Source organism: Engystomops pustulosus, chromosome 6 (assembly GCF_040894005.1).
Source record: "Engystomops pustulosus chromosome 6, aEngPut4.maternal, whole genome shotgun sequence".
NCBI classification, from domain to species: Eukaryota; Metazoa; Chordata; class Amphibia; order Anura; family Leptodactylidae; genus Engystomops; species Engystomops pustulosus.
Genome location: NC_092416.1, coordinates 12,056,133 through 12,077,672, shown reverse-complemented (window position 1 = coordinate 12,077,672; position 21,540 = coordinate 12,056,133). Strand labels below are relative to the sequence as shown.

General features: G+C 44.7%; 1 protein-coding gene across 1 annotated transcript in view; it reads right to left on the bottom strand.

The window, feature by feature from the left end:
• IGLON5 (IgLON family member 5) overlaps positions 1–21,540 on the bottom strand; it is a 384,710-nt gene that overhangs the window by 58,191 nt on the left and 304,979 nt on the right. The window contains exon 3 of the mRNA XM_072154976.1: positions 10,619–10,851. Within this exon, the coding sequence (XP_072011077.1) occupies positions 10,619–10,851 (233 nt within the window). The remainder of the gene's footprint in view (positions 1–10,618; positions 10,852–21,540) is intronic.

Genomic DNA, 21,540 nt, shown 5'->3' with positions numbered 1-21,540 from the left:
CCACTTTCCTGTCTGTTCTCTTGTAGTCACTCACCACTTTCCTGTCTGTTCTCTAGTAGTCACTCACCACTCTTCTGTCTGTTCTCTTGTGGTCACTCACCACTTTCCTGTCTGTTCTCTTGTAGTCACTCACCACTTTCCTGTCTGTTCTCTAGTAGTCACTCACCACTCTCCTGTCTGTTCTCTTGTAGTCACTCACCACTTTCCAGTCTGTTCTCTTGTAGTCACTCACCACTTTCCTGTCTGTTCTCTTGTAGTCACTCACCACTTTCCTGTCTGTTCTCTTGTAGTCACTCACTACTTTCCTGTCTGTTCTCTTGTAGTCACTCACCACTTTCCTGTCTGTTTTCTTGTAGTCACTCACCACTTTCCTGTCTGTTCTCTTGTAGTCACTCACCACTTTCCTGTCTGTTCTCTAGTAGTCACTCACCACTCTCCTGTCTGTTCTCTTGTAGTCACTCACTACTTTCCTGTCTGTTCTCTTGTAGTCACTCACCACTTTCCTGTCTGTTTTCTTGTAGTCACTCACCACTTTCCTGTCTGTTCTCTTGTAGTCACTGACCACTTTCCTGTCTGTTCTCTTGTAGTCTCTCACCACTTTCCTGTCTGTTCTCTTGTAGTTACTCACCACTTTCCTGTCTGTTCTCTTGTAGTCACTCACCACTTTCCTGTCTATTCTCTTGTAGTCACTCACCACTTTCCTGTCTGTTCTCTTGTAGTCACTCACCACTTTCCTGTCTATTCTCTTGTAGTCAGTCACCACTTTCCTGTCTGTTCTCTTGTAGTCACTCACCACTTTCCTGTCTGTTCTCTTGTAGTCACTCACCACTTTCCTGTCTGTTCTCTAGTAGTCACTCACCACTCTCCTGTCTGTTCTCTTGTAGTCACTCACTACTTTCCTGTCTGTTCTCTTGTAGTCAATCACCACTTTCCTGTCTGTTTTCTTGTAGTCACTCACCACTTTCCTGTCTGTTCTCTTGTAGTCACTGACCACTTTCCTGTCTGTTCTCTTGTAGTCTCTCACCACTTTCCTGTCTGTTCTCTTGTAGTTACTCACCACTTTCCTGTCTGTTCTCTTGTATTCTCTCACCACTTTCCTGTCTGTTCTCTTGTAGTTACTCACCACTTTCCTGTCTATTCTCTTGTAGTCACTCACCACTTTCCTGTCTATTCTCTTGTAGTCACTCACCACTTTCCTGTCTGTTCTCTTGTAGTCACTCACCACTTTCCTGTCTATTCTCTTGTAGTCAGTCACCACTTTCCTGTCTGTTCTCTTGTAGTCACTCACCACTTTCCTGTCTGTTCTCTTGTAGTCACTCACCACTTTCCTGTCTGTTCTCTAGTAGTCACTCACCACTCTCCTGTCTGTTCTCTTGTAGTCACTTACTACTTTCCTGTCTGTTCTCTTGTAGTCAATCACCACTTTCCTGTCTGTTTTCTTGTAGTCACTCACCACTTTCCTGTCTGTTCTCTTGTAGTCACTGACCATTTTCTTGTCTGTTCTCTTGTAGTCACTCACCACTTTAATGTCTGTTCTCTTGTAGTCACTCACCACTATCCGGTCTGTTCTCTTGTAGTCACTTACCACTTTACTGTCTGTTCTCTTGTAGTCACTCACCACTTTCCTGTCTGATCTCTTGTAGTCACTCACCACTTTCCTGTCTGTTCTCTTGTAGTCACTCACCACTTTCCTGTCTGTTCTCTTGTAGTTACTCACCACTTTCCTGTCTGTTCTCTTGTAGTCACTCACCACTTTCCTGTCTGTTCTCTTGTATTCTCTCACCACTTTCCTGTCTGTTCTCTTGTAGTCTCTCACCACTTTCCTGTCTGTTCTCTTGTAGTCTCTCACCACTTTCCTGTCTGTTCTCTTGTAGTCACTCACCACTTTCCCGTCTGTTCTCTTGTTGTCACTCACCACTTTCCTGTCTGTTCTCTTGTAGTCACTCACCACTTTCCTGTCTGTTCTCTTGTGGTCACTCACCACTTTCCCGTCTGTTCTCTTGTAGTCACTCACCACTTTCCCGTCTGTTCTCTTGTAGTCACTCACCACTTTCCCGTCTGTTCTCTTGTTGTCACTCACCACTTTCCCGTATGTTCTCTTGTAGTCACTCACCACTTTCCTGTCTGTTCTCTTGTTGTCACTCACCACTTTCCTGTCTGTTCTCTTGTAGTCAGTCACCACTTTCCTGTCTGTTCTCTTGTAGTCTCTCATCGCTTTCCAGTCTGTTCTCTTGTAGTCACTCACCACTTTCCTGTCTGTTCTCTTGTTGTCACTCACCACTTTCCTGTCTGTTCTCTTGTAGTCACTCACCACTTTCCTGTCTGTTCTCTTGTAGTCACTCACCACTTTCCTGTCTGTTCTCTTGTAGTCACTTACCACTTTCCCGTCTGTTCTCTTGTAGTCACTCACCACTTTCCCGTCTGTTCTCTTGTAGTCACTCACCACTTTCCCGTCTGTTCTCTTGTAGTCACTCACCACTTTCCTGTCTGATCTCTTGTAGTCACTCACCACTTTCCCGTCTGTTCTCTTGTAGTCACTCACCACTTTCCTGTCTGTTCTCTTGTAGTCACTCACCACTTTCCCGTATGTTCTCTTGTAGTCACTCACCACTTTCCTGTCTGTTCTCTTGTTGTCACTCACCACTTTCCTGTCTGTTCTCTTGTAGTCACTCACCACTTTCCTGTCTGTTCTCTTGTAGTCTCTCATCGCTTTCCAGTCTGTTCTCTTGTAGTCACTCACCACTTTCCTGTCTGTTCTCTTGTTGTCACTCACCACTTTCCTGTCTGTTCTCTTGTAGTCACTCACCACTTTCCTGTCTGTTCTCTTGTAGTCACTCACCACTTTCCTGTCTGTTCTCTTGTAGTCACTCACCACTTTCCTGTCTGTTCTCTTGTAGTCACTCACCACTTTCCTGTCTGTTCTCTTGTAGTCAATCACCACTTTCCTGTCTGTTCTCTTTTAGTCTCTCACCACTTTCCTGTCTGTTCTCTTGTAGTCACTCGCCTCTTTCCTGTCTGTTCTCTTGTAGTCACTCGCCACTTTCCTGTCTGTTCTCTTGTAGTCAATCACCACTTTCCTGTCTGCTGTCTTGTAGTCACTCACCATTTTTCTGTCTGTTCTCTTGTAGTCACTCACCACTTTCCTGTCTGTTCTCTTGTAGTCACTCACCACTTTCCTGTCTGTTCTCTTGTAGTCACTCACCACTTTCCTGTCTGTTCTCTTGTAGTCACTCACCACTTTCCTGTCTGTTCTCTTGTAGTCACTCACCACTTTCCTGTCTGTTCTTTTGTAGTCACTCACCACTTTCCTGTCTGTTCTCTTGTAGTCATTCACCACTTTCCTGTCTGTTCTCTTGTAGTCACTCACCACTTTCCCGTCTGTTCTCTTGTAGTCACTCAGTACTTTCCTGTCTGTTCTCTTTTAATCACTCACCACTTTCCTGTCTGTTCTCTTGTAGTCTCTCATCACTTTCCTGTCTGTTCTCTTGTAGTCTCTCATCACTTTCCTGTCTGTTCTCTTGTAGTCACTCACCACTTTCCTGTCTGTTCTTTTGTAGTCACTCACCACTTTCCTGTCTGTTCTCTTGTAGTCACTCACCACTTTCCTGTCTGTTCTCTTGTAGTCACTCACCACTTTCCTGTCTGTTCTCTTGTAGTCACTCACCACTTTCCCGTCTGTTCTCTTGTAGTCACTCACCACTTTCCTGTCTGTTCTCTTGTAGTCACTCACCACTTTCCTGTCTGTTCTCTTGTAGTCAATCACCACTTTCCTGTCTGTTCTCTTGTAGTCTCTCACCACTTTCCTGTCTGTTCTCTTGTAGTCACTCACCACTTTCCTGTCTGTTCTCTTGTAGTCACTCACCACTTTCCTGTCTGTTCTCTTGTAGTCTCTCACCACTTTCCTGTCTGTTCTCTTGTAGTCACTCGCCACTTTCCTGTCTGTTCTCTTGTAGTCACTCACCACTTTCCTGTCTGCTGTCTTGTAGTCACTCACCATTTTTCTGTCTGTTCTCTTGTAGTCAATCACCACTTTCCTGTCTGTTCTCTTGTAGTCACTCACCACTTTCCTGTCTGTTCTCTTGTAGTCACTCACCACTTTCCTGTCTGTTCTCTTGTAGTCACTCACCACTTTCCTGTCTGTTCTCTTGTAGTCACTCACCACTTTCCTGTCTGTTCTCTTGTAGTCACTCACCACTTTCCTGTCTGATCTCTTGTAGTCACTCACCACTTTCCTGTCTGTTCTCTTGTAGTCACTCACCACTTTCCTGTCTGTTCTCTTGTAGTCACTCACCACTTTCCCGTCTGTTCTCTTGTAGTCACTCAGTACTTTCCTGTCTGTTCTCTTTTAATCACTCACCACTTTCCTGTCTGTTCTCTTGTAGTCTCTCATCACTTTCCTGTCTGTTCTCTTGTAGTCTCTCATCACTTTCCCGTCTGTTCTCTTGTATTCTCTCACCACTTTCCTGTCTGTTCTTTTGTAGTCACTCACCACTTTCCTGTCTGTTCTCTTGTAGTCACTCACCACTTTCCTTTCTGTTTTCTTGTAGTCACTCATCACTTTCCTGTCTGTTCTCTTGTAGTCTCACCACTTTCATGTCTGTTCTCTTGTAGTCACTCGCCTTTTTCCTGTCTGTTCTCTTGTAGTCACTCACCACTTTCCCGTCTGTTCTCTTGTAGTCTCTCACCACTTTCCTGTCTGTTCTCTTGTAGTCACTCACCACTTTCCTGTCTGTTCTCTTGTAGTCACTCACCACTTTCCTGTCTGTTCTCTTGTAGTCACTCACCACTTTCCTGTCTGTTCTTTTGTAGTCACTCACCACTTTCCTGTATGTCCTCTTGTAGTCACTCACCACTTTCCTGTCTGTTCTCTTGTAGTCACTCACCACTTTCCGGTCTGTTCTCTTGTAGTCACTCACCACTTTCCTGTCTGTTCTCTTGTAGTCACTCACCACTTTCCTGTCTGTTCTCTTGTAGTCACTCACCACTTTCCTGTCTGTTCTCTTGTAGTCACTCACCACTTTCCTATATGTTCTCTTGTAGTCACTCACCACTTTCCTGTCTGTTCTCTTGTAGTCACTCACCACTTTCCTGTCTGTTCTCTTGTAGTCTCTCATCACTTTCCTGTCTGTTCTCTTGTAGTCACTCACCACTTTCCTGTCTGTTCTCTTGTAGTCACTCACCACTTTCCTGTCTGATCTCTTGTAGTCACTCACCACTTTCCTGTCTGTTCTCTTGTAATCACTCACCACTTTCCTGTCTGTTCTCTTGTAGTCACTCACCACTTTCCTGTCTGTTCTCTTGTAGTCACTCACCACTTTCCTGTCTGTTCTCTTGTAGTCTCTCACCACTTTCCTGTCTGTCCCTTTTTGTCTGTGTTTTTGTAATTGTACGCACCTTGTGGACCTGCTCTGGTTTTTACCCTGGTCATTCCTCCCCTCTCTATTGCCCTCCTTTCTGCATTCAGTCTTGGTTATGTGTTTGTGTGAATGCTGGGATTGCTAGTTCTCCAAGTTACTTGCAACAATCTTTTTGTTAGTGGGGCCCAAATGTTTTACACCAGGCCCTAGTATCCTTCAGTCCTTTTCCTTACTATCTGGATATGTCTTTGTGTTCAGAGAGAGAGAAGTTGTTGGGTCCGGAGCTAGCCCTGGGAGCTGCCCATCACCCGCAGGCAGGGACTAGCTCAGCCTTAGAGTAAGAGACAGTGTCCCTTCCCTGTTTCATTAGTTCTTGCAGCTCTCTCCACACGGTTTTCTGCATCCGTGTAAACCCTGACATTTACTTAGTAACAGTATGGTGCCACAATTAAGACACTGGGGGTCATTTACTAAGGGCCGATTCGCGTTTTCCCGACGTGTTACCCGAATATTTCCGATTTGCGCCGATTTTCCCTGAATTGCCCCAGGATTTTGGCGCACGCGATCGGTTTGTGGCGCATCGGCGCTGGCATGCACGCGACGGAAATCGGCGGCAAGGCCGAACGGTAACCCGATGGATTCGGAAAAACCGCTGCATTTAAAAAAAAAATTGGTCGCACGGGCCATACTCACATGCACCACGATGAAGACGATGAACTCCGGGGCACCTCGGCGGACCTCGGCGCAGCAGCGCCACCTGGTGGACCAGGTAAGTAAATGTGCCCCACTATGTTGTGTTATTGGTAGTAGTCATTATGTGGTGTTACTACTTACACCCTGTAATGGTGCGATGGCTAATGGCAACAGTAATAGTGGTAATTATTCTTTGTATAGCGGTAGTTTTACAGGATCGATATGGCAGTACTGTTCAAGATATAATGGCATTACTAGTGGTCAGGATGAGGCGGTATTAGGTTTTATATAATAGAATTGTAACAATTAGGACATGTAGTGGTGTGAGGGTCTCTGTGACACCCCAGAGGACCCCCTTCTTCCACCCACAGATAAGTTAGTGAGAACTTTTTGGTGGGTCTCCCGGATACACGTATCACTCCCAGTCTTAATGGTTCCGGTCCGGCTCACAATAGACCGGGGCAGAATCTACTCCGTTCCACATCAGAAAGGCTTCACGCACGGCTCTGCATTTCAGGGGAATTAGGCAGGAAACTGCTGACATCTTTGTAAAGTTTGGACTCTGTTTGTTGCAGTTTTTTTTCCCCCTTTTTTTCTCATCTTTGTTGCTTTCTGCTGAATTGGGCCCTTCGCTTAGACTTTGCGTTTCGATTCCAAAAAACACCGTCAAGCTGTAATTATCCCCCGTCCCACAATAGAAAGGCTTTCATTGCTCTGACAATGCGGCTGATTGTGGGGAGGGGGTGGAGGGCGACAAGTCCTGTGACTGACAGCTTCACTCCCGCAAATCCAGATGGGGCCCCTGCACACACACAATGGCAGCCATTATCGAGTTGGCCGCGTGAAAAGCCGCCTCGCAATTGGCTGCGGCGACTCCACGCCGCACGTGTCACTGCGGCACAAGGGATCAGCGGGGAGAGAGAGAAAGGACGCAACGCTCTGCGGATGGCCGCAGGTGTGAACTATTGATACCTCGCTGCGGACTCGTTACAATGTTCCCGCAGTACTAATCGCCGTGATGATGTCCGGCTCCTACTCTGATCACAAAATTCTGCCAATTTGGGTTTCAATTGTTCACCGGTTTCAAGATGTCCTCTTGTTGGAACATTTATGAGTTGCATCACAAAAGGATATACTAATGCATTACTTTTCACAGCTGAGGATCTGTAACTGTTGTGTCCATTCTAGACATTCCTCTGTGAGATAAAAAAACTATGGACTGCTACATTGGGGACCCGGTCCTGTCCCCCGCTGTGCGTTGTCCGACAATCATGGACTCGGCACAGTTCACTAAGATCGTGCGCCCGATCTCCTGCATGCGTCGCTTCCCCGATCTCTGTCGCATGAAAGCCGGCGCCGGGGACACAATACCTTCGTAAATGCCTGCCCCCGCGTCGCAATCCCGGAAAAGTCAGAAAAACCCGACGGAAATTAACAAACTACCAGAACTGGAGACAGAGATACTGGGATCCTATGGACATGTCTGATATACAGGGGCAGATTTACTTACCCGGTCCATTCGTGATCCAGCGGCGGGTTCTCCGACCCTGATTCAGGTCTTCCGGCGATTCACTAAGGTAGTGCGCCCGATGTCCACCAGGTGTCGCTGCTGCGCTGAAGTCCGTCGGAGTTCGCTGGAGTTCACCATCCGTTGCTAGGAGCAGGTAAGTGCGTGTCGAGTGGCACATTTTTGTTAAAAAAATACGGCGTTTTTTTCGAATCCGTCGGGTTTACTGGCGGCCACGCCCCCCGATTTCCGTTGCGTGCATGCCGACGCCAATGCGCCACAATCCGATCGCGTGTGCCAAAAACACGGGGCAATTCGGCGCAAATCGAAAATTTAGCAGAGAGTTTGTTGCAATGTATCAGTGTTGGTAAGAGGCATCACAATATGAGTTTGTTACAGAGAGTTTGTTACAGTTTTTACTGGTGTAATCAGGTGCTTGCAATTTAAACTGACACATGCCACCTGCTCTGATACATTGTAACAAACTACCAGAACTGGGGGAGACTGGGGTCCTATGGATACGTGGAGTGGTCCCTTTGCAGTGTATTGTAAACATGGCCTTAGTTCATCATAATGTATCAGTGCTGATAAAAGACCCCCCAACATGTTTAATAAATATCCAAGCTGAGGATTTGTTACATTTGTATCCAGTGTACAATATACATGTCACTTGCTCTGATTGCAACCAACTTTCATTACAGGTAAGGATCTTGTTTTGCTGAGATACAGGGGAGCTTTGGAGTGTTTGTATAGTCAATGTTTGTCACACTGGGGCACATTTACTTACCCGGTCATGTCGCAATCGCCGATCCGGGCGGTCCGACGAAGATAAAGTCCGGCGCGATTCACGTAGCTCATGCGTCTGATTTCCTGCATGTGTCGCTTCCCCCGCTGAGGTCCACCGGAGTTCACCTTCTTCTTCCCGGTGCTTGTAAGTGCATTGGATGCGACACAATTTAGAATTTTAAATCCCACTCGTAGTCCGCATCCGTCGGGTTGTCCGACGGCCACACCCCCGATTTGCGTTGCATGAAAGTCGGTGCTAGTGCGGCAAAATCCGATCGCGTGCGCCAAAAACCCCAGTTAAATGCGGCGCAAGATGGAAAATGTGCTTCACGGACCCTTAGTAAATGAGCCCCAATGTATCAGCTGGTAAAAATCCTCAAAAATAGCGGATTGTGTAGACTGGTAGGGAATGATAAACCCTAAAACTCTAAACCCTCAGATTTGATTAAAATGAAAAATTAGGATGTGTCTAGGTTTATGGGAGCTGTATTGCTCTAAAAATCCCCAAAGGAAGCTAAAGGGCCGCAATGGGGCCCCTGATAGACAATAGGGGGGGGGGGGGTGTTATTAAACTAAACTTGGAGGAAAAATTACTTTTTAGCAAAGGCCAAAACCATGAAATATTCCATAACCTGTTCTATAAGGGGTTATCCTTGGCCCTCTTTGACCCTTTTTTCACAGGTTATAGTATATTTAGCAGAATAATGATCAACCATAGAGTAATAGTCACTGCTGCAGGAACCTCATCCATAAATATTCCGCAGCCCGCGTATCCCCGGGTCACCGTTGCCGCTCCCCCTTCCCCCCGGTCTGAGCTCTGGAGAGCGCCTTGTAATTCTCTGACTCATTACTGGACTCAGCCGCCAATTCAGAAACCTTTGATAATAACTAAAAGCAACAACAAGCCATAATTACACTTCATACATCAAAACTGAACAACCCACAACACATCCGCGGGCTGGAACGTGCTCCGGTCCTCCGATCTTAATAACTCTCCATACAGATGCAGTCATTTAGCCTGAACTCTCCGGGAGGGGGGGCTACTTATAGGTTACGTGTGACATCCGCCGTCTAGATGGCCGGTGGCCCGTCCGAGGTCTGGAAACGGGCTAATTAATAGGTAATTATTTTAATGCACATAATACTAAGGGCAAATTAATGAATTAAGGCCCAAGCGGAGGAGTCCAGACAATAATTTTGAGGCTAAAGGGATAACAAGGGCCCAGAACAAATACAAATACAGGCAGTCCCCGGGTTACATACAAGATAGGGTCTGGAGGTTTGTTCTTAAGTTGAATTTGTATGTAAGTCGAAACTGTATATTTTATAATGGAAGTTCTAGACAATTTTTTTTCGTTTGCCCCAGTGACAATTGGAGTTTCAAAATTTTTCGTGTAATTGGACCAAGAATTATCAATAAAGCTTCATTACAGACATCTTACAGCTGATCATTGCAGCCTGCGACTATGGTAAAGCATCCAGAGAGGTCACCAGAGGTCACAGTGGGCAGAGGGGTCCGTCTGTAACTATGGGTTGTCTGTAAGTCGGGTGTCCTTAAGTGTCGGGTGTCCTGTAATCTCTTTACACATAGAATTATGGATAGGGAAATGCTTTTCTCTTGGTTGCATGGTTGCCATAACTTTATAGGGGACTTGTTGGAGATCCAAAGACCATGTGCTGCCTATATAATGAAGACATACTGGGGCAGATTTACTTACCCGGTCCTGTCGCGATCCAGCGGTGCGTTCTCTGCGGTGGATTCGGGTCCAGCCGAGATTCATTAAGGCAGATCCTCCGCCGTCCACCAGGTGGCGCTACTGCGCTGAAGAGCATCGGGACGCACTGGAATACACCGGCTTGGGCTGAGTGAAGGTAAGTGCAATTTTCGCGACACATTTTTTTTTTTAAATGCAGCGTTTTTTCAGAATCCGTCGGGTTTTCGTTTGGCCATGCCCCCGATTTCCGTCGCATGCATGCCGGCGCCGATGCGCCACAATCCGATCGCGTGCGCCAAAATCCCGGGGCAATACAGAGAAAATCGGCGCAAATCGGAAATATTCGGGTAACATGTCGGGAAAACGCGAATCGGGCCCTTAATAAATGACTCCCACTGGGTTTATTGAAGTGGCTTTCACAGTTGCTAATGCAGAGGGAACGTTTAAATCTCAGAATTCACATTTAGGCTGATCTCTATAGTCTGTGCAGATCTACAGAGACAAATAATGAAGGTATCAGGGATTATATTAGTAAACATCACAAATTAGGATGGACTTACCCTGTACTATGAGATAGGCCTGTGTGGTGTGGGGCTTGTCCTGGGTCTGGTAGGAGCAGGTATAGAGGCCTTCATCTCCCACGTCCAGTTGGGTGATGATGATGCTGAATTCAGTCTTGTTGTAGTTCAGTAGTTGGACACGAGGGTCTATGGACCATTTGTCGTTGCCAGCGTACAGGATGTTGGAGCGGTTCAGCCAGGCCACTCGCGTTACTTGGTCATCGATGGAACAACTGGTGGAAGATAAAAACACGTCAAGGACTTGATAATTTCGTCTTGTTGCATCAATGAGATGTCTAAAGTTCACGTCTACATTGTTGGGTAGAACGACATGTGAACCTGGTGGTGGTTTGGATTGTTGAGATGAGACTTTAAGGAGTTTGAGGAGTCCAATTTTAGAAAACGTGGCTTATTTCTTCTAAAGGACACACCAGTCCATGGTTTGCACATCAAAAAATTGTGTTTTTGCCCATCCTCAAGTCCGCGTCAACTTTTTGAGGACAGGTCAAAATGTTTCCTGTACATGTTAACATGAACGTTTGCAGAGTTTGGGATTCAGGCTATGAGGGGCTACAATACCAGAGGCAACCACGGACAGCGGTGGCGATATTTTTGGAAGCAAATGGCCATGTTTTCTATACCTGGACATCTAAGCAGCATCATATTAACTAGCATAGGGGAGCGGACTTATGTGACAGGAGACACATTACTGTAGATGAGAACCCAAATTCACAAACGTCAGAACAATACAACTCATAAATATCAAGAATGGAGACAATTTTCTAGTAACATTATGTAGTACAGTAATAAATATGTAGGACATGCTAGATATGCGAGAAGATAACCTAAAAACATCAGAAGAACACAAGCCAAAATTATTCAGACAGGCAGATATGCTCTCGTGGCACTGACTACCTTGTTTTTGGGATCCGTCCGGCCCTGATAAATCTTATAAGTATTAATCTGCTCTTCATTAATCTCTATAATCCCCTTGTGAGGACCTCAGAACCTTGGTAGATGTCAAAAAGGTCATCTATGAACCTCCACGCTCCAAGCTAACAAGACTGTTGAAGTCAACACGAGAAGATTAGACTGACAAAGCCCGGACGGGCCTCATTGACATCTCCACCATGTCTTTTTCATCCTCCACAATAATACATCGCCTTCCAGCCGTCATCTCATGTGTCTTCTCTATAGACGCGTCTTCCCAGCTGGAACCTTTCCTGTTATAGCACTTGGTATGAAGCCGCATCCAATAGCCCCGTTATTTCTTTATTTGAAAAAGACTTTGCACAACCTCTATAGACCCCCACCGGCTTCTAATCCAAAACACAGTGGCCCAGCTGAGTTGTTGAGGGTCTGAAGAGTGAAAAACTTTGAGATTGCATTGATTACCATGCGGGAACATACCTGCCTTTATAGATGCTGGAGCTATTTGTGTGGAGCCGGGGAAGGATCAAAAGGGCTGAAGCAGAGAAATGTTCAACCATTGAGGATTGTTCTGTAGCATTCCAATACGTGACCACATCAGAAGACATAGAGAGAACAATGGGATAAGGGGGGATGCAGCTAGTATGGGTGACATCAAATGATACCCCCTTACAGAAGTATATGCACCACGGAAAAGATTCACCGCTGATATGCGGCCTATGGGTATAGGGGCTCCATCTCTTACATAGATGATAAAGGCCTGGTCCTCGATGGGGCTTCATCTTATCATGTCTAACCAAAATTTTTGGAAATGGGGGAAACCCTGGACCCTTATATGTATACATACAATTGTCAATTCAAGTAACAAAACAGGGATAAATAGCATGGAAATTGGCATACCAGTTGATGCAGGAGTAAGAACCATCCCTCCCCACTGTCCCAGATTCAGTGGGAAAGTCAGATTTTGGTTATTGTGTCCCTGTCCTGGTTAATAGGCAACATAGCCTGACATCAACTATATCTTTGTCCATGGCATGGTATCGAAATCATACTTGGGGGGTGCCTTAAAGGGGTTTTCCCATCTGGGCATTTACATTTAATTTAATTAATTTGCCACATGTAAACATTTCTTCAATTGGATGCTATTAAAAAAATGAAAATAATTTCTCTTAAATGTAGCCATGTTGTACCTTAGAAATAAGATGGTTTCTTGGATACAACCACCCCACACTCTGGCAGTGGTGGCCAGACATGCGCTATTGAGTCCTGCATGACCTCCTGGGTTCAGGGTTTATCACTTTAGGATGGCTGTAGGACATGCAGTAACTCCTGGACATTTCATATACAAAAATATTTGTTTCTTTGTGCAACCACTCCAGCAGAGGTGGTCGTATCCAAGGACACAGTTTTGTTTCTAAGGAACCATATGATTACATTTATGAGAAGTTATCTTCAGACAGGTAAATTCTTTTTAATAATATTCATTAATGAATATGAATTCCAAGACGAGAATACCCCTTTAAGTTTTGTTTTCCTACATCAATATTTTGAGGTTAATCTGGACATCTAAAAACTGCACCCAAAAGTAGTGGGCCGTAGGCGCTGACCAGGATCGGCTATGAGACTACAGAGACTGGTAGAGGCCACATCTGACTGCTGTGACTGGTGAGAGGGAGACCAAAGTTCTTTTGCCTGATTGGCTGAGAGGATGAGATGTTTTTGTGATAGGTTTTTTGCCTTCTTTGGTGCAGACAACTACCAGAGTGTATTAAATGTCCTTGTCACTTGAAAATGACATAGAGTTTGGTGGATGTTGGAGATTTCTGCTGGGTTCAGGAGATTTTTCAACTTTTCTGGGACTCCACACCCTCCACAGACCATACATTGCATGTACATTTGTATAGTGATGAAGAATTACAGCTATCTATGAAGTGTCAGTCTTCACTGACTTCCTAGTATTCTATTTGTGACCCAAAAGAACTTTCAGTGACAGCGACGTGCTGCAATGCAATTACTATCCATATCTATGGCTAGGAGGTGTCACATATAATCCAATATATGATATATATATATATATATATATATATATATATATATATATATATATATATATATATATATATATACCAATATATAATCATAAAAAAACAAAATAATAAAGCAATACAAGGGCTAGGCCTCATTTATCAGTAAGAATGTCCATGATGTTTTGATAGAGACCAATCAGAGCACAGCTTGTATCTTTCCAGAGCAGTGAAAGAAATGAAAGCTTTGCTCTGATTGGTTGCTATGGAGGCCATAGAGACAGTCTCACTGCCAGGCTGCTCTCATAGAAGAGGCCTATGTATTTTGTGTGGAATAAGCTGTAAATCTATGTCCTTATTAAATTGTGGATACAGTTGCATAAATCCTCACACCCCACAGTTAGTATATATAGAATATGACACTAATAATCTCACAACAAATCGTACACCACAACGTTTGGAAAAAAAAAACGTGGATATATGCGGCTCCTGGGCGGCTCTATTCCCGCGAGTCGCCTGCTAATTAGAGGCGCCTTCCCCGGTTTTATAAGAGCAATCATTTTCTTTATATTGTAATTTTGCGGACGCCCCCTCCTCCGCCTCATGATGAGAGGAATCCCTTTTTTACGCGCCCCTAGGAATGTTTTGGAGGTTTTGTTGGAAGCGCGCTCCTCTGGGAGACATTCCCTCCTTTATGATATGACTCCCCTGATAAAACATCATAGTCTGAACATGTCAGAATTGATCTGGATTACCGCCCGCGGAGAGATCATCATATAGTTATGATTACTGTGAGACGGACACATAAATCATGGAGGAGGGAGGGAAGGAAGGCGGCTCGTAACCCTTGTGAGGCCAGGACGCTGCCATTACACTCATTGCCATCGGTGTATGAAGGGCTGAAGTATGAAGGGTGTATGAGGTGTATGAAGGGTGGGAGTATGAAGGGTGTATGAGGTGTATGAAAGGCGGCAGTATGAAGGGTGTATGAGGTGTATGAAGGGCGGGAGTATGAAGGGTGGGAGTATAAAGGGTGTATAAGGTGTATGAAGGGTGGGAGTATGAAGGGTGTATGAGGTGTATGAAGGGTGTATGAGGTGTATGAAGGGCTGGGGTATGAAGGGTGTATAAGGTGTATGAAGGGTGGGAGTATGAAGGGTGCATGAGGTGTATGAATGGTGTATGAGGTGTATGAAGGGCTGGGGTATGAAGGGTGTATGAGGTGTATGAAGGGTGGGAGTATGAAGGGTGTATGAAGGGCTGGGGTATGAAGGGTGTATGAGGTGTATGAAGGGTGTATGAGGTGTATGAAGGGCTGAGGTATGAAGGGCGTATGAGGTGTATGAAGGGTGTATGAGGTGTATGAAGGGCTGGGGTATGAAGGGTGTATGAGGTGTATGAAGGGCTGGGGTATGAAGGGTGTATGAGGTGTATGAAGGGCTGGGGTATGAAGGGTGTATGAGGTGTATGAAGGGCTGGGGTATGAAGGGTGTATGAGGTGTATGAAGGGCTGAAGTATGAAGGGTGTATGAGGTGTATGAAGGGCTGGGGTATGAAGGGTCTATGAGGTGTATGAAGGGCTGGGGTATGAAGGGTCTATGAGGTGTATGAAGGGCTGGGGTATGAAGGGTGCATGAGGTGTATGAAGGGCTGGGGTATGAAGGGTGTATGAGGTGTATGAAGGGCTGGGGTATGAAGGGTGTATGAGGTGTATGAAGGGCTGGGGTATGAAGGGTGTATGAGGTGTATGAAGGGCTGGGGTATGAAGGGTGTATGAGGTGTATGAAGGGCTGGGGTATGAAGGGTGTATGAGGTGTATGAAGGGCTGGGGTATGAAGGGTGTATGAGGTGTATGAAGGACTGAAGTATGAAGGGTGTATGAGGTGTATGAAGGGCTGGGGTATGAGGGGTGTATGAGGTGTATGAAGGGCTGAAGTATGAAGGGTGTATGAGGTGTATGAAGGGCTGGGGTATGAAGGGTGTATGAGGTGTATGAAGGGCTGGGGTATGAAGGGTGTATGAGGTGTATGAAGGGCTGGGGTATGAAGGGTGTATGAGGTGTATGAAGGGCTGGGGTATGAAGGGCGTATGCGTGTTTTATCCAAATAAGATGAATTAATGTCATCCTGACACTTTACTATCTGTCACTGTGGATAAGATGAAACCATCCCAGAACCCAATGACAACAGTGTCCTTTCCATGTGAGATAAGGTGATGTCAACTCAGATCCCAGAACACCATGACAACAATGTTCTATCCATGTGAGATAAAGTAATGTCTACTCACCACAAAAACACTATCCTATCCAAAATAATGTCCTTCCAGAAGATTGTGACATCAGTGCCCATCACTGAGATAAGAGTATGTCAACCTAGAACACCATGACAGCACTGTCCTGTCCATGTGAGATAAGATGTCACCCTAGAACACCATGACAGACCTAGAACATCATGATAACACTGTCCTGTCCATGTGAGATAAGATGATGTCATCCTAGAACACAATGACAACACTGTCCTGTCCATGTGAGATAAGATGATGTCATCCTAGAACACCATGACAGACCTAGAACACCATGATAACACTGTCCTGTCCATGTGAGATAAGATGATGTCATCCTAGAACACAATGACAACACTGTCCTGTCCATGTGAGATAAGATGATGTCATCCTAGAACACAATGACAACATTGTCCTGTCCATGTGAGATAAGATGATGTCATCCTAGAAAACCATGACAGACCTAGAACATCATGACAACACTGTCCTGTCCATGTGAGATAAGATGATGTCATCCTAGAACACCATGACAGACCTAGAACACCATGACAACACTGTCCTGTCCATGTGAGATAAGATGACGTCATCCTAGAAACACCTTGTCAAAGAACCATAGTAAATAATGTTAAAAAACACTCAGTTCCACCTAGTATGAACAATAAATCTTACAGTGTTGATCCAGAAGAAGGCAAAAAACCCTACAAGGCTGATGCCAATTGGCCTAAAATTGGTAAAAATCCTTTTCTGGCCCCAGTATGACAGTCAGAAGAACTCCCTGGATAAACATCACATCCATGACATCCAAGACCCATGAGATGATGTAACTTCAGGTCTCCATAATATTTCTATCCTATCCATTTGATTAGAGATGATATGATACCGGGTCTTTACGACATTACAAGTCAAAGTCTTCTCCTGGAATATCTCCATAACATGTTAAGGTTTTGGTCCTTAGATTGGACGGTGTGAAGACAAAATAGACCTTTTATACATTGAAAAAACATCATAACATTTATCTTAGGGGGCACAAAAATAAAGAGGTGAAGTCCATCTGACCTCAAAAATAGAAGACAACTTTGGATCCCAGAGCTACAATCAACTTTCAGGACCTCAAGGTTTCCATTCATGAGTATTATTGGTCTTCCAGTACCATAGAGCCCCCTCAAGTGCTTTTAGCTCACCTATAGTTCTTCTGCTACTTTGGACCATCTAAGGTCGATAATATGATACCTGATTATGAAATTTGTTCCGTCATGTCACTTTCTTATGTATTCTATATTCAGGGGTGCTCAGCTTTGAACACTCTAATTTGTGGCTCCATGACCATAAGATGACCTCAAAGTATCCATTGGTAGGAAAGGCTACCAAAAAGTTCCTGCAGTGCCACCACAGGTAACAATAAGCATTACACTTTGCTAATTTACAATGTATCACTCCCCTTAAGACTACGGAATGAAATTCATGCTGAATAAATACTATTATTTTCAGAAACAGTCACATTTAGCCCCAAAGGAATCAGGCAATGCTACTAACACATTTTTGCATCTGTTCCTGAGCGTCAGAACTTCCACAGGAGATCTGGAGCATTGATGTGCTTTGTTGTGTCAAGGTCACAGAGGGAACTTCAATGTCACAATTAGTGACAGCTGGTCTTAAAGCTGCAGGGAACACTGCGCGGACTAGCGGGGCGTATCATAGTGCAGAACGTGACTCCATCAACATACAGTGCATGTCAAGGGATGTCAGACGCTACAATATAAGCTACACTATGGATGGTGGCATGTTATAGGGCGCGCAGAGGTTATGTTGGAACAGAGGATGGTGGAACAGAGGATGGTGGAACAGTTGAGGAGACCATGGAGCTAAGGAACTTCAAGGTATCTCCATGATACTGTCTATCATGTTGTATTTATGTTGACTCTACTGCATTAAGACGATCTCAACAACATTTCTAAGCTAAGCAACACGTAGGTTGGCGTGGTGGTACTGACATAATGGGTGGAAGATGGATCACTGCAAGTCTAGAGTTGCGCACTTTCCGATTTGCCCTGAATTGCCCCATTGTCAATCTTTAATCTTAATCTTGTTGCAAATAACCAGTAAATATGGAAAGCAAAGATTATAAGGATTTTGACCTGGTCAGCCACACTGGAGACCAAGGTTCTAGTGAAGGATCAATGTTCAAAGTCTGTGACATTGTGACATCAGTGCCCATCACTGAGATAAGATGATGTCAACCTAGAACACCATGACAGACCTAGAACACCATGACAATACTGTCTTATCCATGTGAGATAACATGATGTCATCCTAGAACACCATGACAGACCTAGAACACCATGACAACACTTTTTGGAGTAGAGTAAGGAGCAAACCACTCATAGGGTAGTGCACAATTTTCCTACAGCCCAAGGAAGTCTAAATCTACCCCAGTATATCTATGGCTGGAGTTGTTATAATTTATGATTTGTGGTTCTGGGAAATCTAAGATTTAGGATCTGGATTCTCTGGGTTTCCAATGTAGTGGAGGGGGCACATATATTGGAAACCCCATAGATCAGGTACCTGTCGTGGTCATCCCCAGGACAGCGCTGTGACATCTCCATGTTCTTTACGATACAACAATCAGACCTTGGGTTGTTGATACACGGATGTCAGGGAATGCGCCCGTTCTGCACTTGTACAATGTCATGTTGTTTGATTAACGACCCCTGGAAGGTCCCGTCAAGCATCTGTCAGAATGTGTCTACGCTCCCACGCTCTGTATATCTGTACATGCAAAAGATTTGTTTCCTAAACTGACTGATGCAAATGAATCGGGGAAATGGGGATTTCATTAAAGAACAGATGAAAGGAGAAGAGGAATATCGAGCCGAGACGGGAAATATGAGACGCGAGAGAACTGAAACGCATCAATTCGCCACATGTCACCCTACTGGATCTACCAGAGACATCATCAGCCAACAACTTTCCTTTTTGCATCTGTGCCCCATTTTACCTTTAAGGGACCAATCACAATCTGATGTAGAGCTACATGTAGATACACAGGGATAAATACATTTATTACTAATTGATTTGTTTGATACATTGTATCAACCAGGCAGAACTGAGAGCTGACAGAGATAAGTGTTCATCTGTGCACCAATGAAGGGCTAACGATTACTCGTAGGTACCGGCAACAAAAATCTTTTCTAATATTATACTATTTGCTGAAATCTCTTCTAGGCAGTGCAGCCTCTCTTTGGGGAGACCAAAAGATGGTGTAGGGAGTCTAAGACATCTCCAAAAGGTTTTTATTTAAGATGTAATTCCATATCTGGCCACATGGTGCACAGTTTAGAAGAAACGCATCTATAGTACTCTATAGCTCCACCTAGTGGTAGCTTATCATGCTTGAAAATGTATCCTTAGTAATCAGTGGGGATTAATTAACCTATAATATTGTAACCAGACTCCGCTACGAGGCCAATGTTATATAAGTCTGTGAATTCATAAAGTAAAGGACACAAAATCCCCCAATAACTCTGCTGACGCAGTGCACCCTCCTCCGACTTAGAGCAATATCCTTTCCACTTTGGAGAAGTCTCAATGCACAGAAGTATTCTGAGGAGAGACACGTAAATAGATTTTAACATTTCTGCTCCGTAGTCAGGAAAATCAAGGTTTAATAAGCTGGGATGGTTTGGAATGAAATTCTGGCTGGGTGATCCCTGGGGAGGGTCCGGATTCATTGCTGTACTTCAGGTCACAATGTTGCTGCTCCACTTGATATATATAAGGACTCTCCTAACCCTTACACCGCCAGGACGGAGCCTGATATATGTTTACATAGGTTTAGTTATGGCCACAGGCTAGACACTCCTATGGGGTCCACATGAACCCCCATGTACTCTAACCCTGCTGGGGCTCCTAAGATTAGATGCACCTTGTTTTGATGAGGCATAATGGTCCAGAGGGAGAAGTCAGATCAGTAGAACCAACCTCAAAGAGTGGTTGGGGTCAATGACCCCATAAATCTTGGTTGACTCCCTTAAAATAATCAAACCTTTTATTGTATTCGCATGATCTTCCTCATGGACCCCTCTGGTCTTAGATGGAGGGGAGGATCAGCAGAGCAAACCTAAGTGGGGTGGTGAGGTCAGAGACCCCTAGGGATGGTAGATTTTATTGCACATTCACATGACACACTCCACTAAGTGGGGGATCCCGGAGACATGGGATCGATCAAAAGAACAAACTTTAGGTGCGGCAGAGCCTGCGGCCAGTGGTTTCCAATAATACATCTTAAAGGGATGTTCACGTGACCACGTTTAGTGCTTCTAAGCCACTTTGATGTTGGCATCTGCCGCCTGCAACAAGATCTGTTCTTCTTTTTGCTTTTCATAGCTTAGTTTTTAAGAAAACCATCTTAAACTTTATGCACATGAGCCTCAGGGGCTCCTAGCTACACCCCAGAAAGCCTCTTCGGACTCCACCGTCTGCTTATTAATCGTACTATATACGAATGAGGGGGCAGAAATGCCGCCTGGAGGCATGAATAATTGGCAGATGGTTGAGCCAGAAGAAGCTTCTGTGATGTAGCCAGGAGCCCCTGAGGCTCATTAGAAAAACTAAGCTATAAGAAGCAAAGAGAAGAATGGATCCCATTTCAGGAGGCACACACCTGTGCTTGGTTTCGAGGCGCTACATCCTTGTGGTAGATTTCCTTTAAAGGGTAGCTCCACGTGGCTTGGCTTGTGCCAGCCCCTTGATTGTTGGGCATAAGGGGGGCAGAAACTTCTCCATAATTGGTCCTACTAGAGCACAGCGCAGGCAGAGTGCATGAGCGGATTCTGTGTTGTTTACGAATAGAAGTCACCAAGAACATTCTTCTCCCAATTATCCAAAAAAACAACTTTTAGGTTGATATTAGGTTTGGATCCGTCCCGGTAACCCTCGGCGTGCCGGTCGCCTTGCTGATTATATCCAAGACAGATGGTAATTTTGGTTTAATACAGAAAGCCTCATTACCCAGACATAATAGCGGTATTCTCTGCGACTGCAGACTGAGAATGTCCTAATTCCTGAACTAAACAGTCGTTCGCAGAACAGCTCCGCTCCCGCTCCGCAGACGGTAACCTTATTTGCCCTCTTTTCATGTCACTCCATAAAACCTCCATAAACATATCTACTAAATTCTGTTCCTAAACAAGCCAATGGGAAGTGACAGATCTGCTCCTTCCTCGTCTTCAATTGTTTCGGATTCTGTCACTTTGGATTTATGTTTTGTAACTTGCAATACTAAGCTTGACCTCATGGGGAGCTGTTGAGAGGGAAAATATCCATAAACCAGGAAATGGGAGAAGCACTGACAGGACATAGATGTGACCTTATACAGAGCACTTGTAGGATGATACATGGATATACATGGGTATAATAATGATAGAACTAGAGAAGCCTGGATTACAGTGCAAGGTAATTAGGGGAATGGGTAGATTAGGGTATAAGGTTAGGAGCACAAGGTAATTGGACAGGCTACATTAAAGTACATGGTAATGAGTGATATAGGTAGAACATAGTACAAGGTTAAAAGAGGAATGGCTGGATTAGAGTACAAGACATTTGGGAATGGGTAGATTTGGGTATAAGGTTACTAAGGTACTAAGGGGAATGTGTAGATTAGAGTAAAAGGTTATTAAAGGAATGACT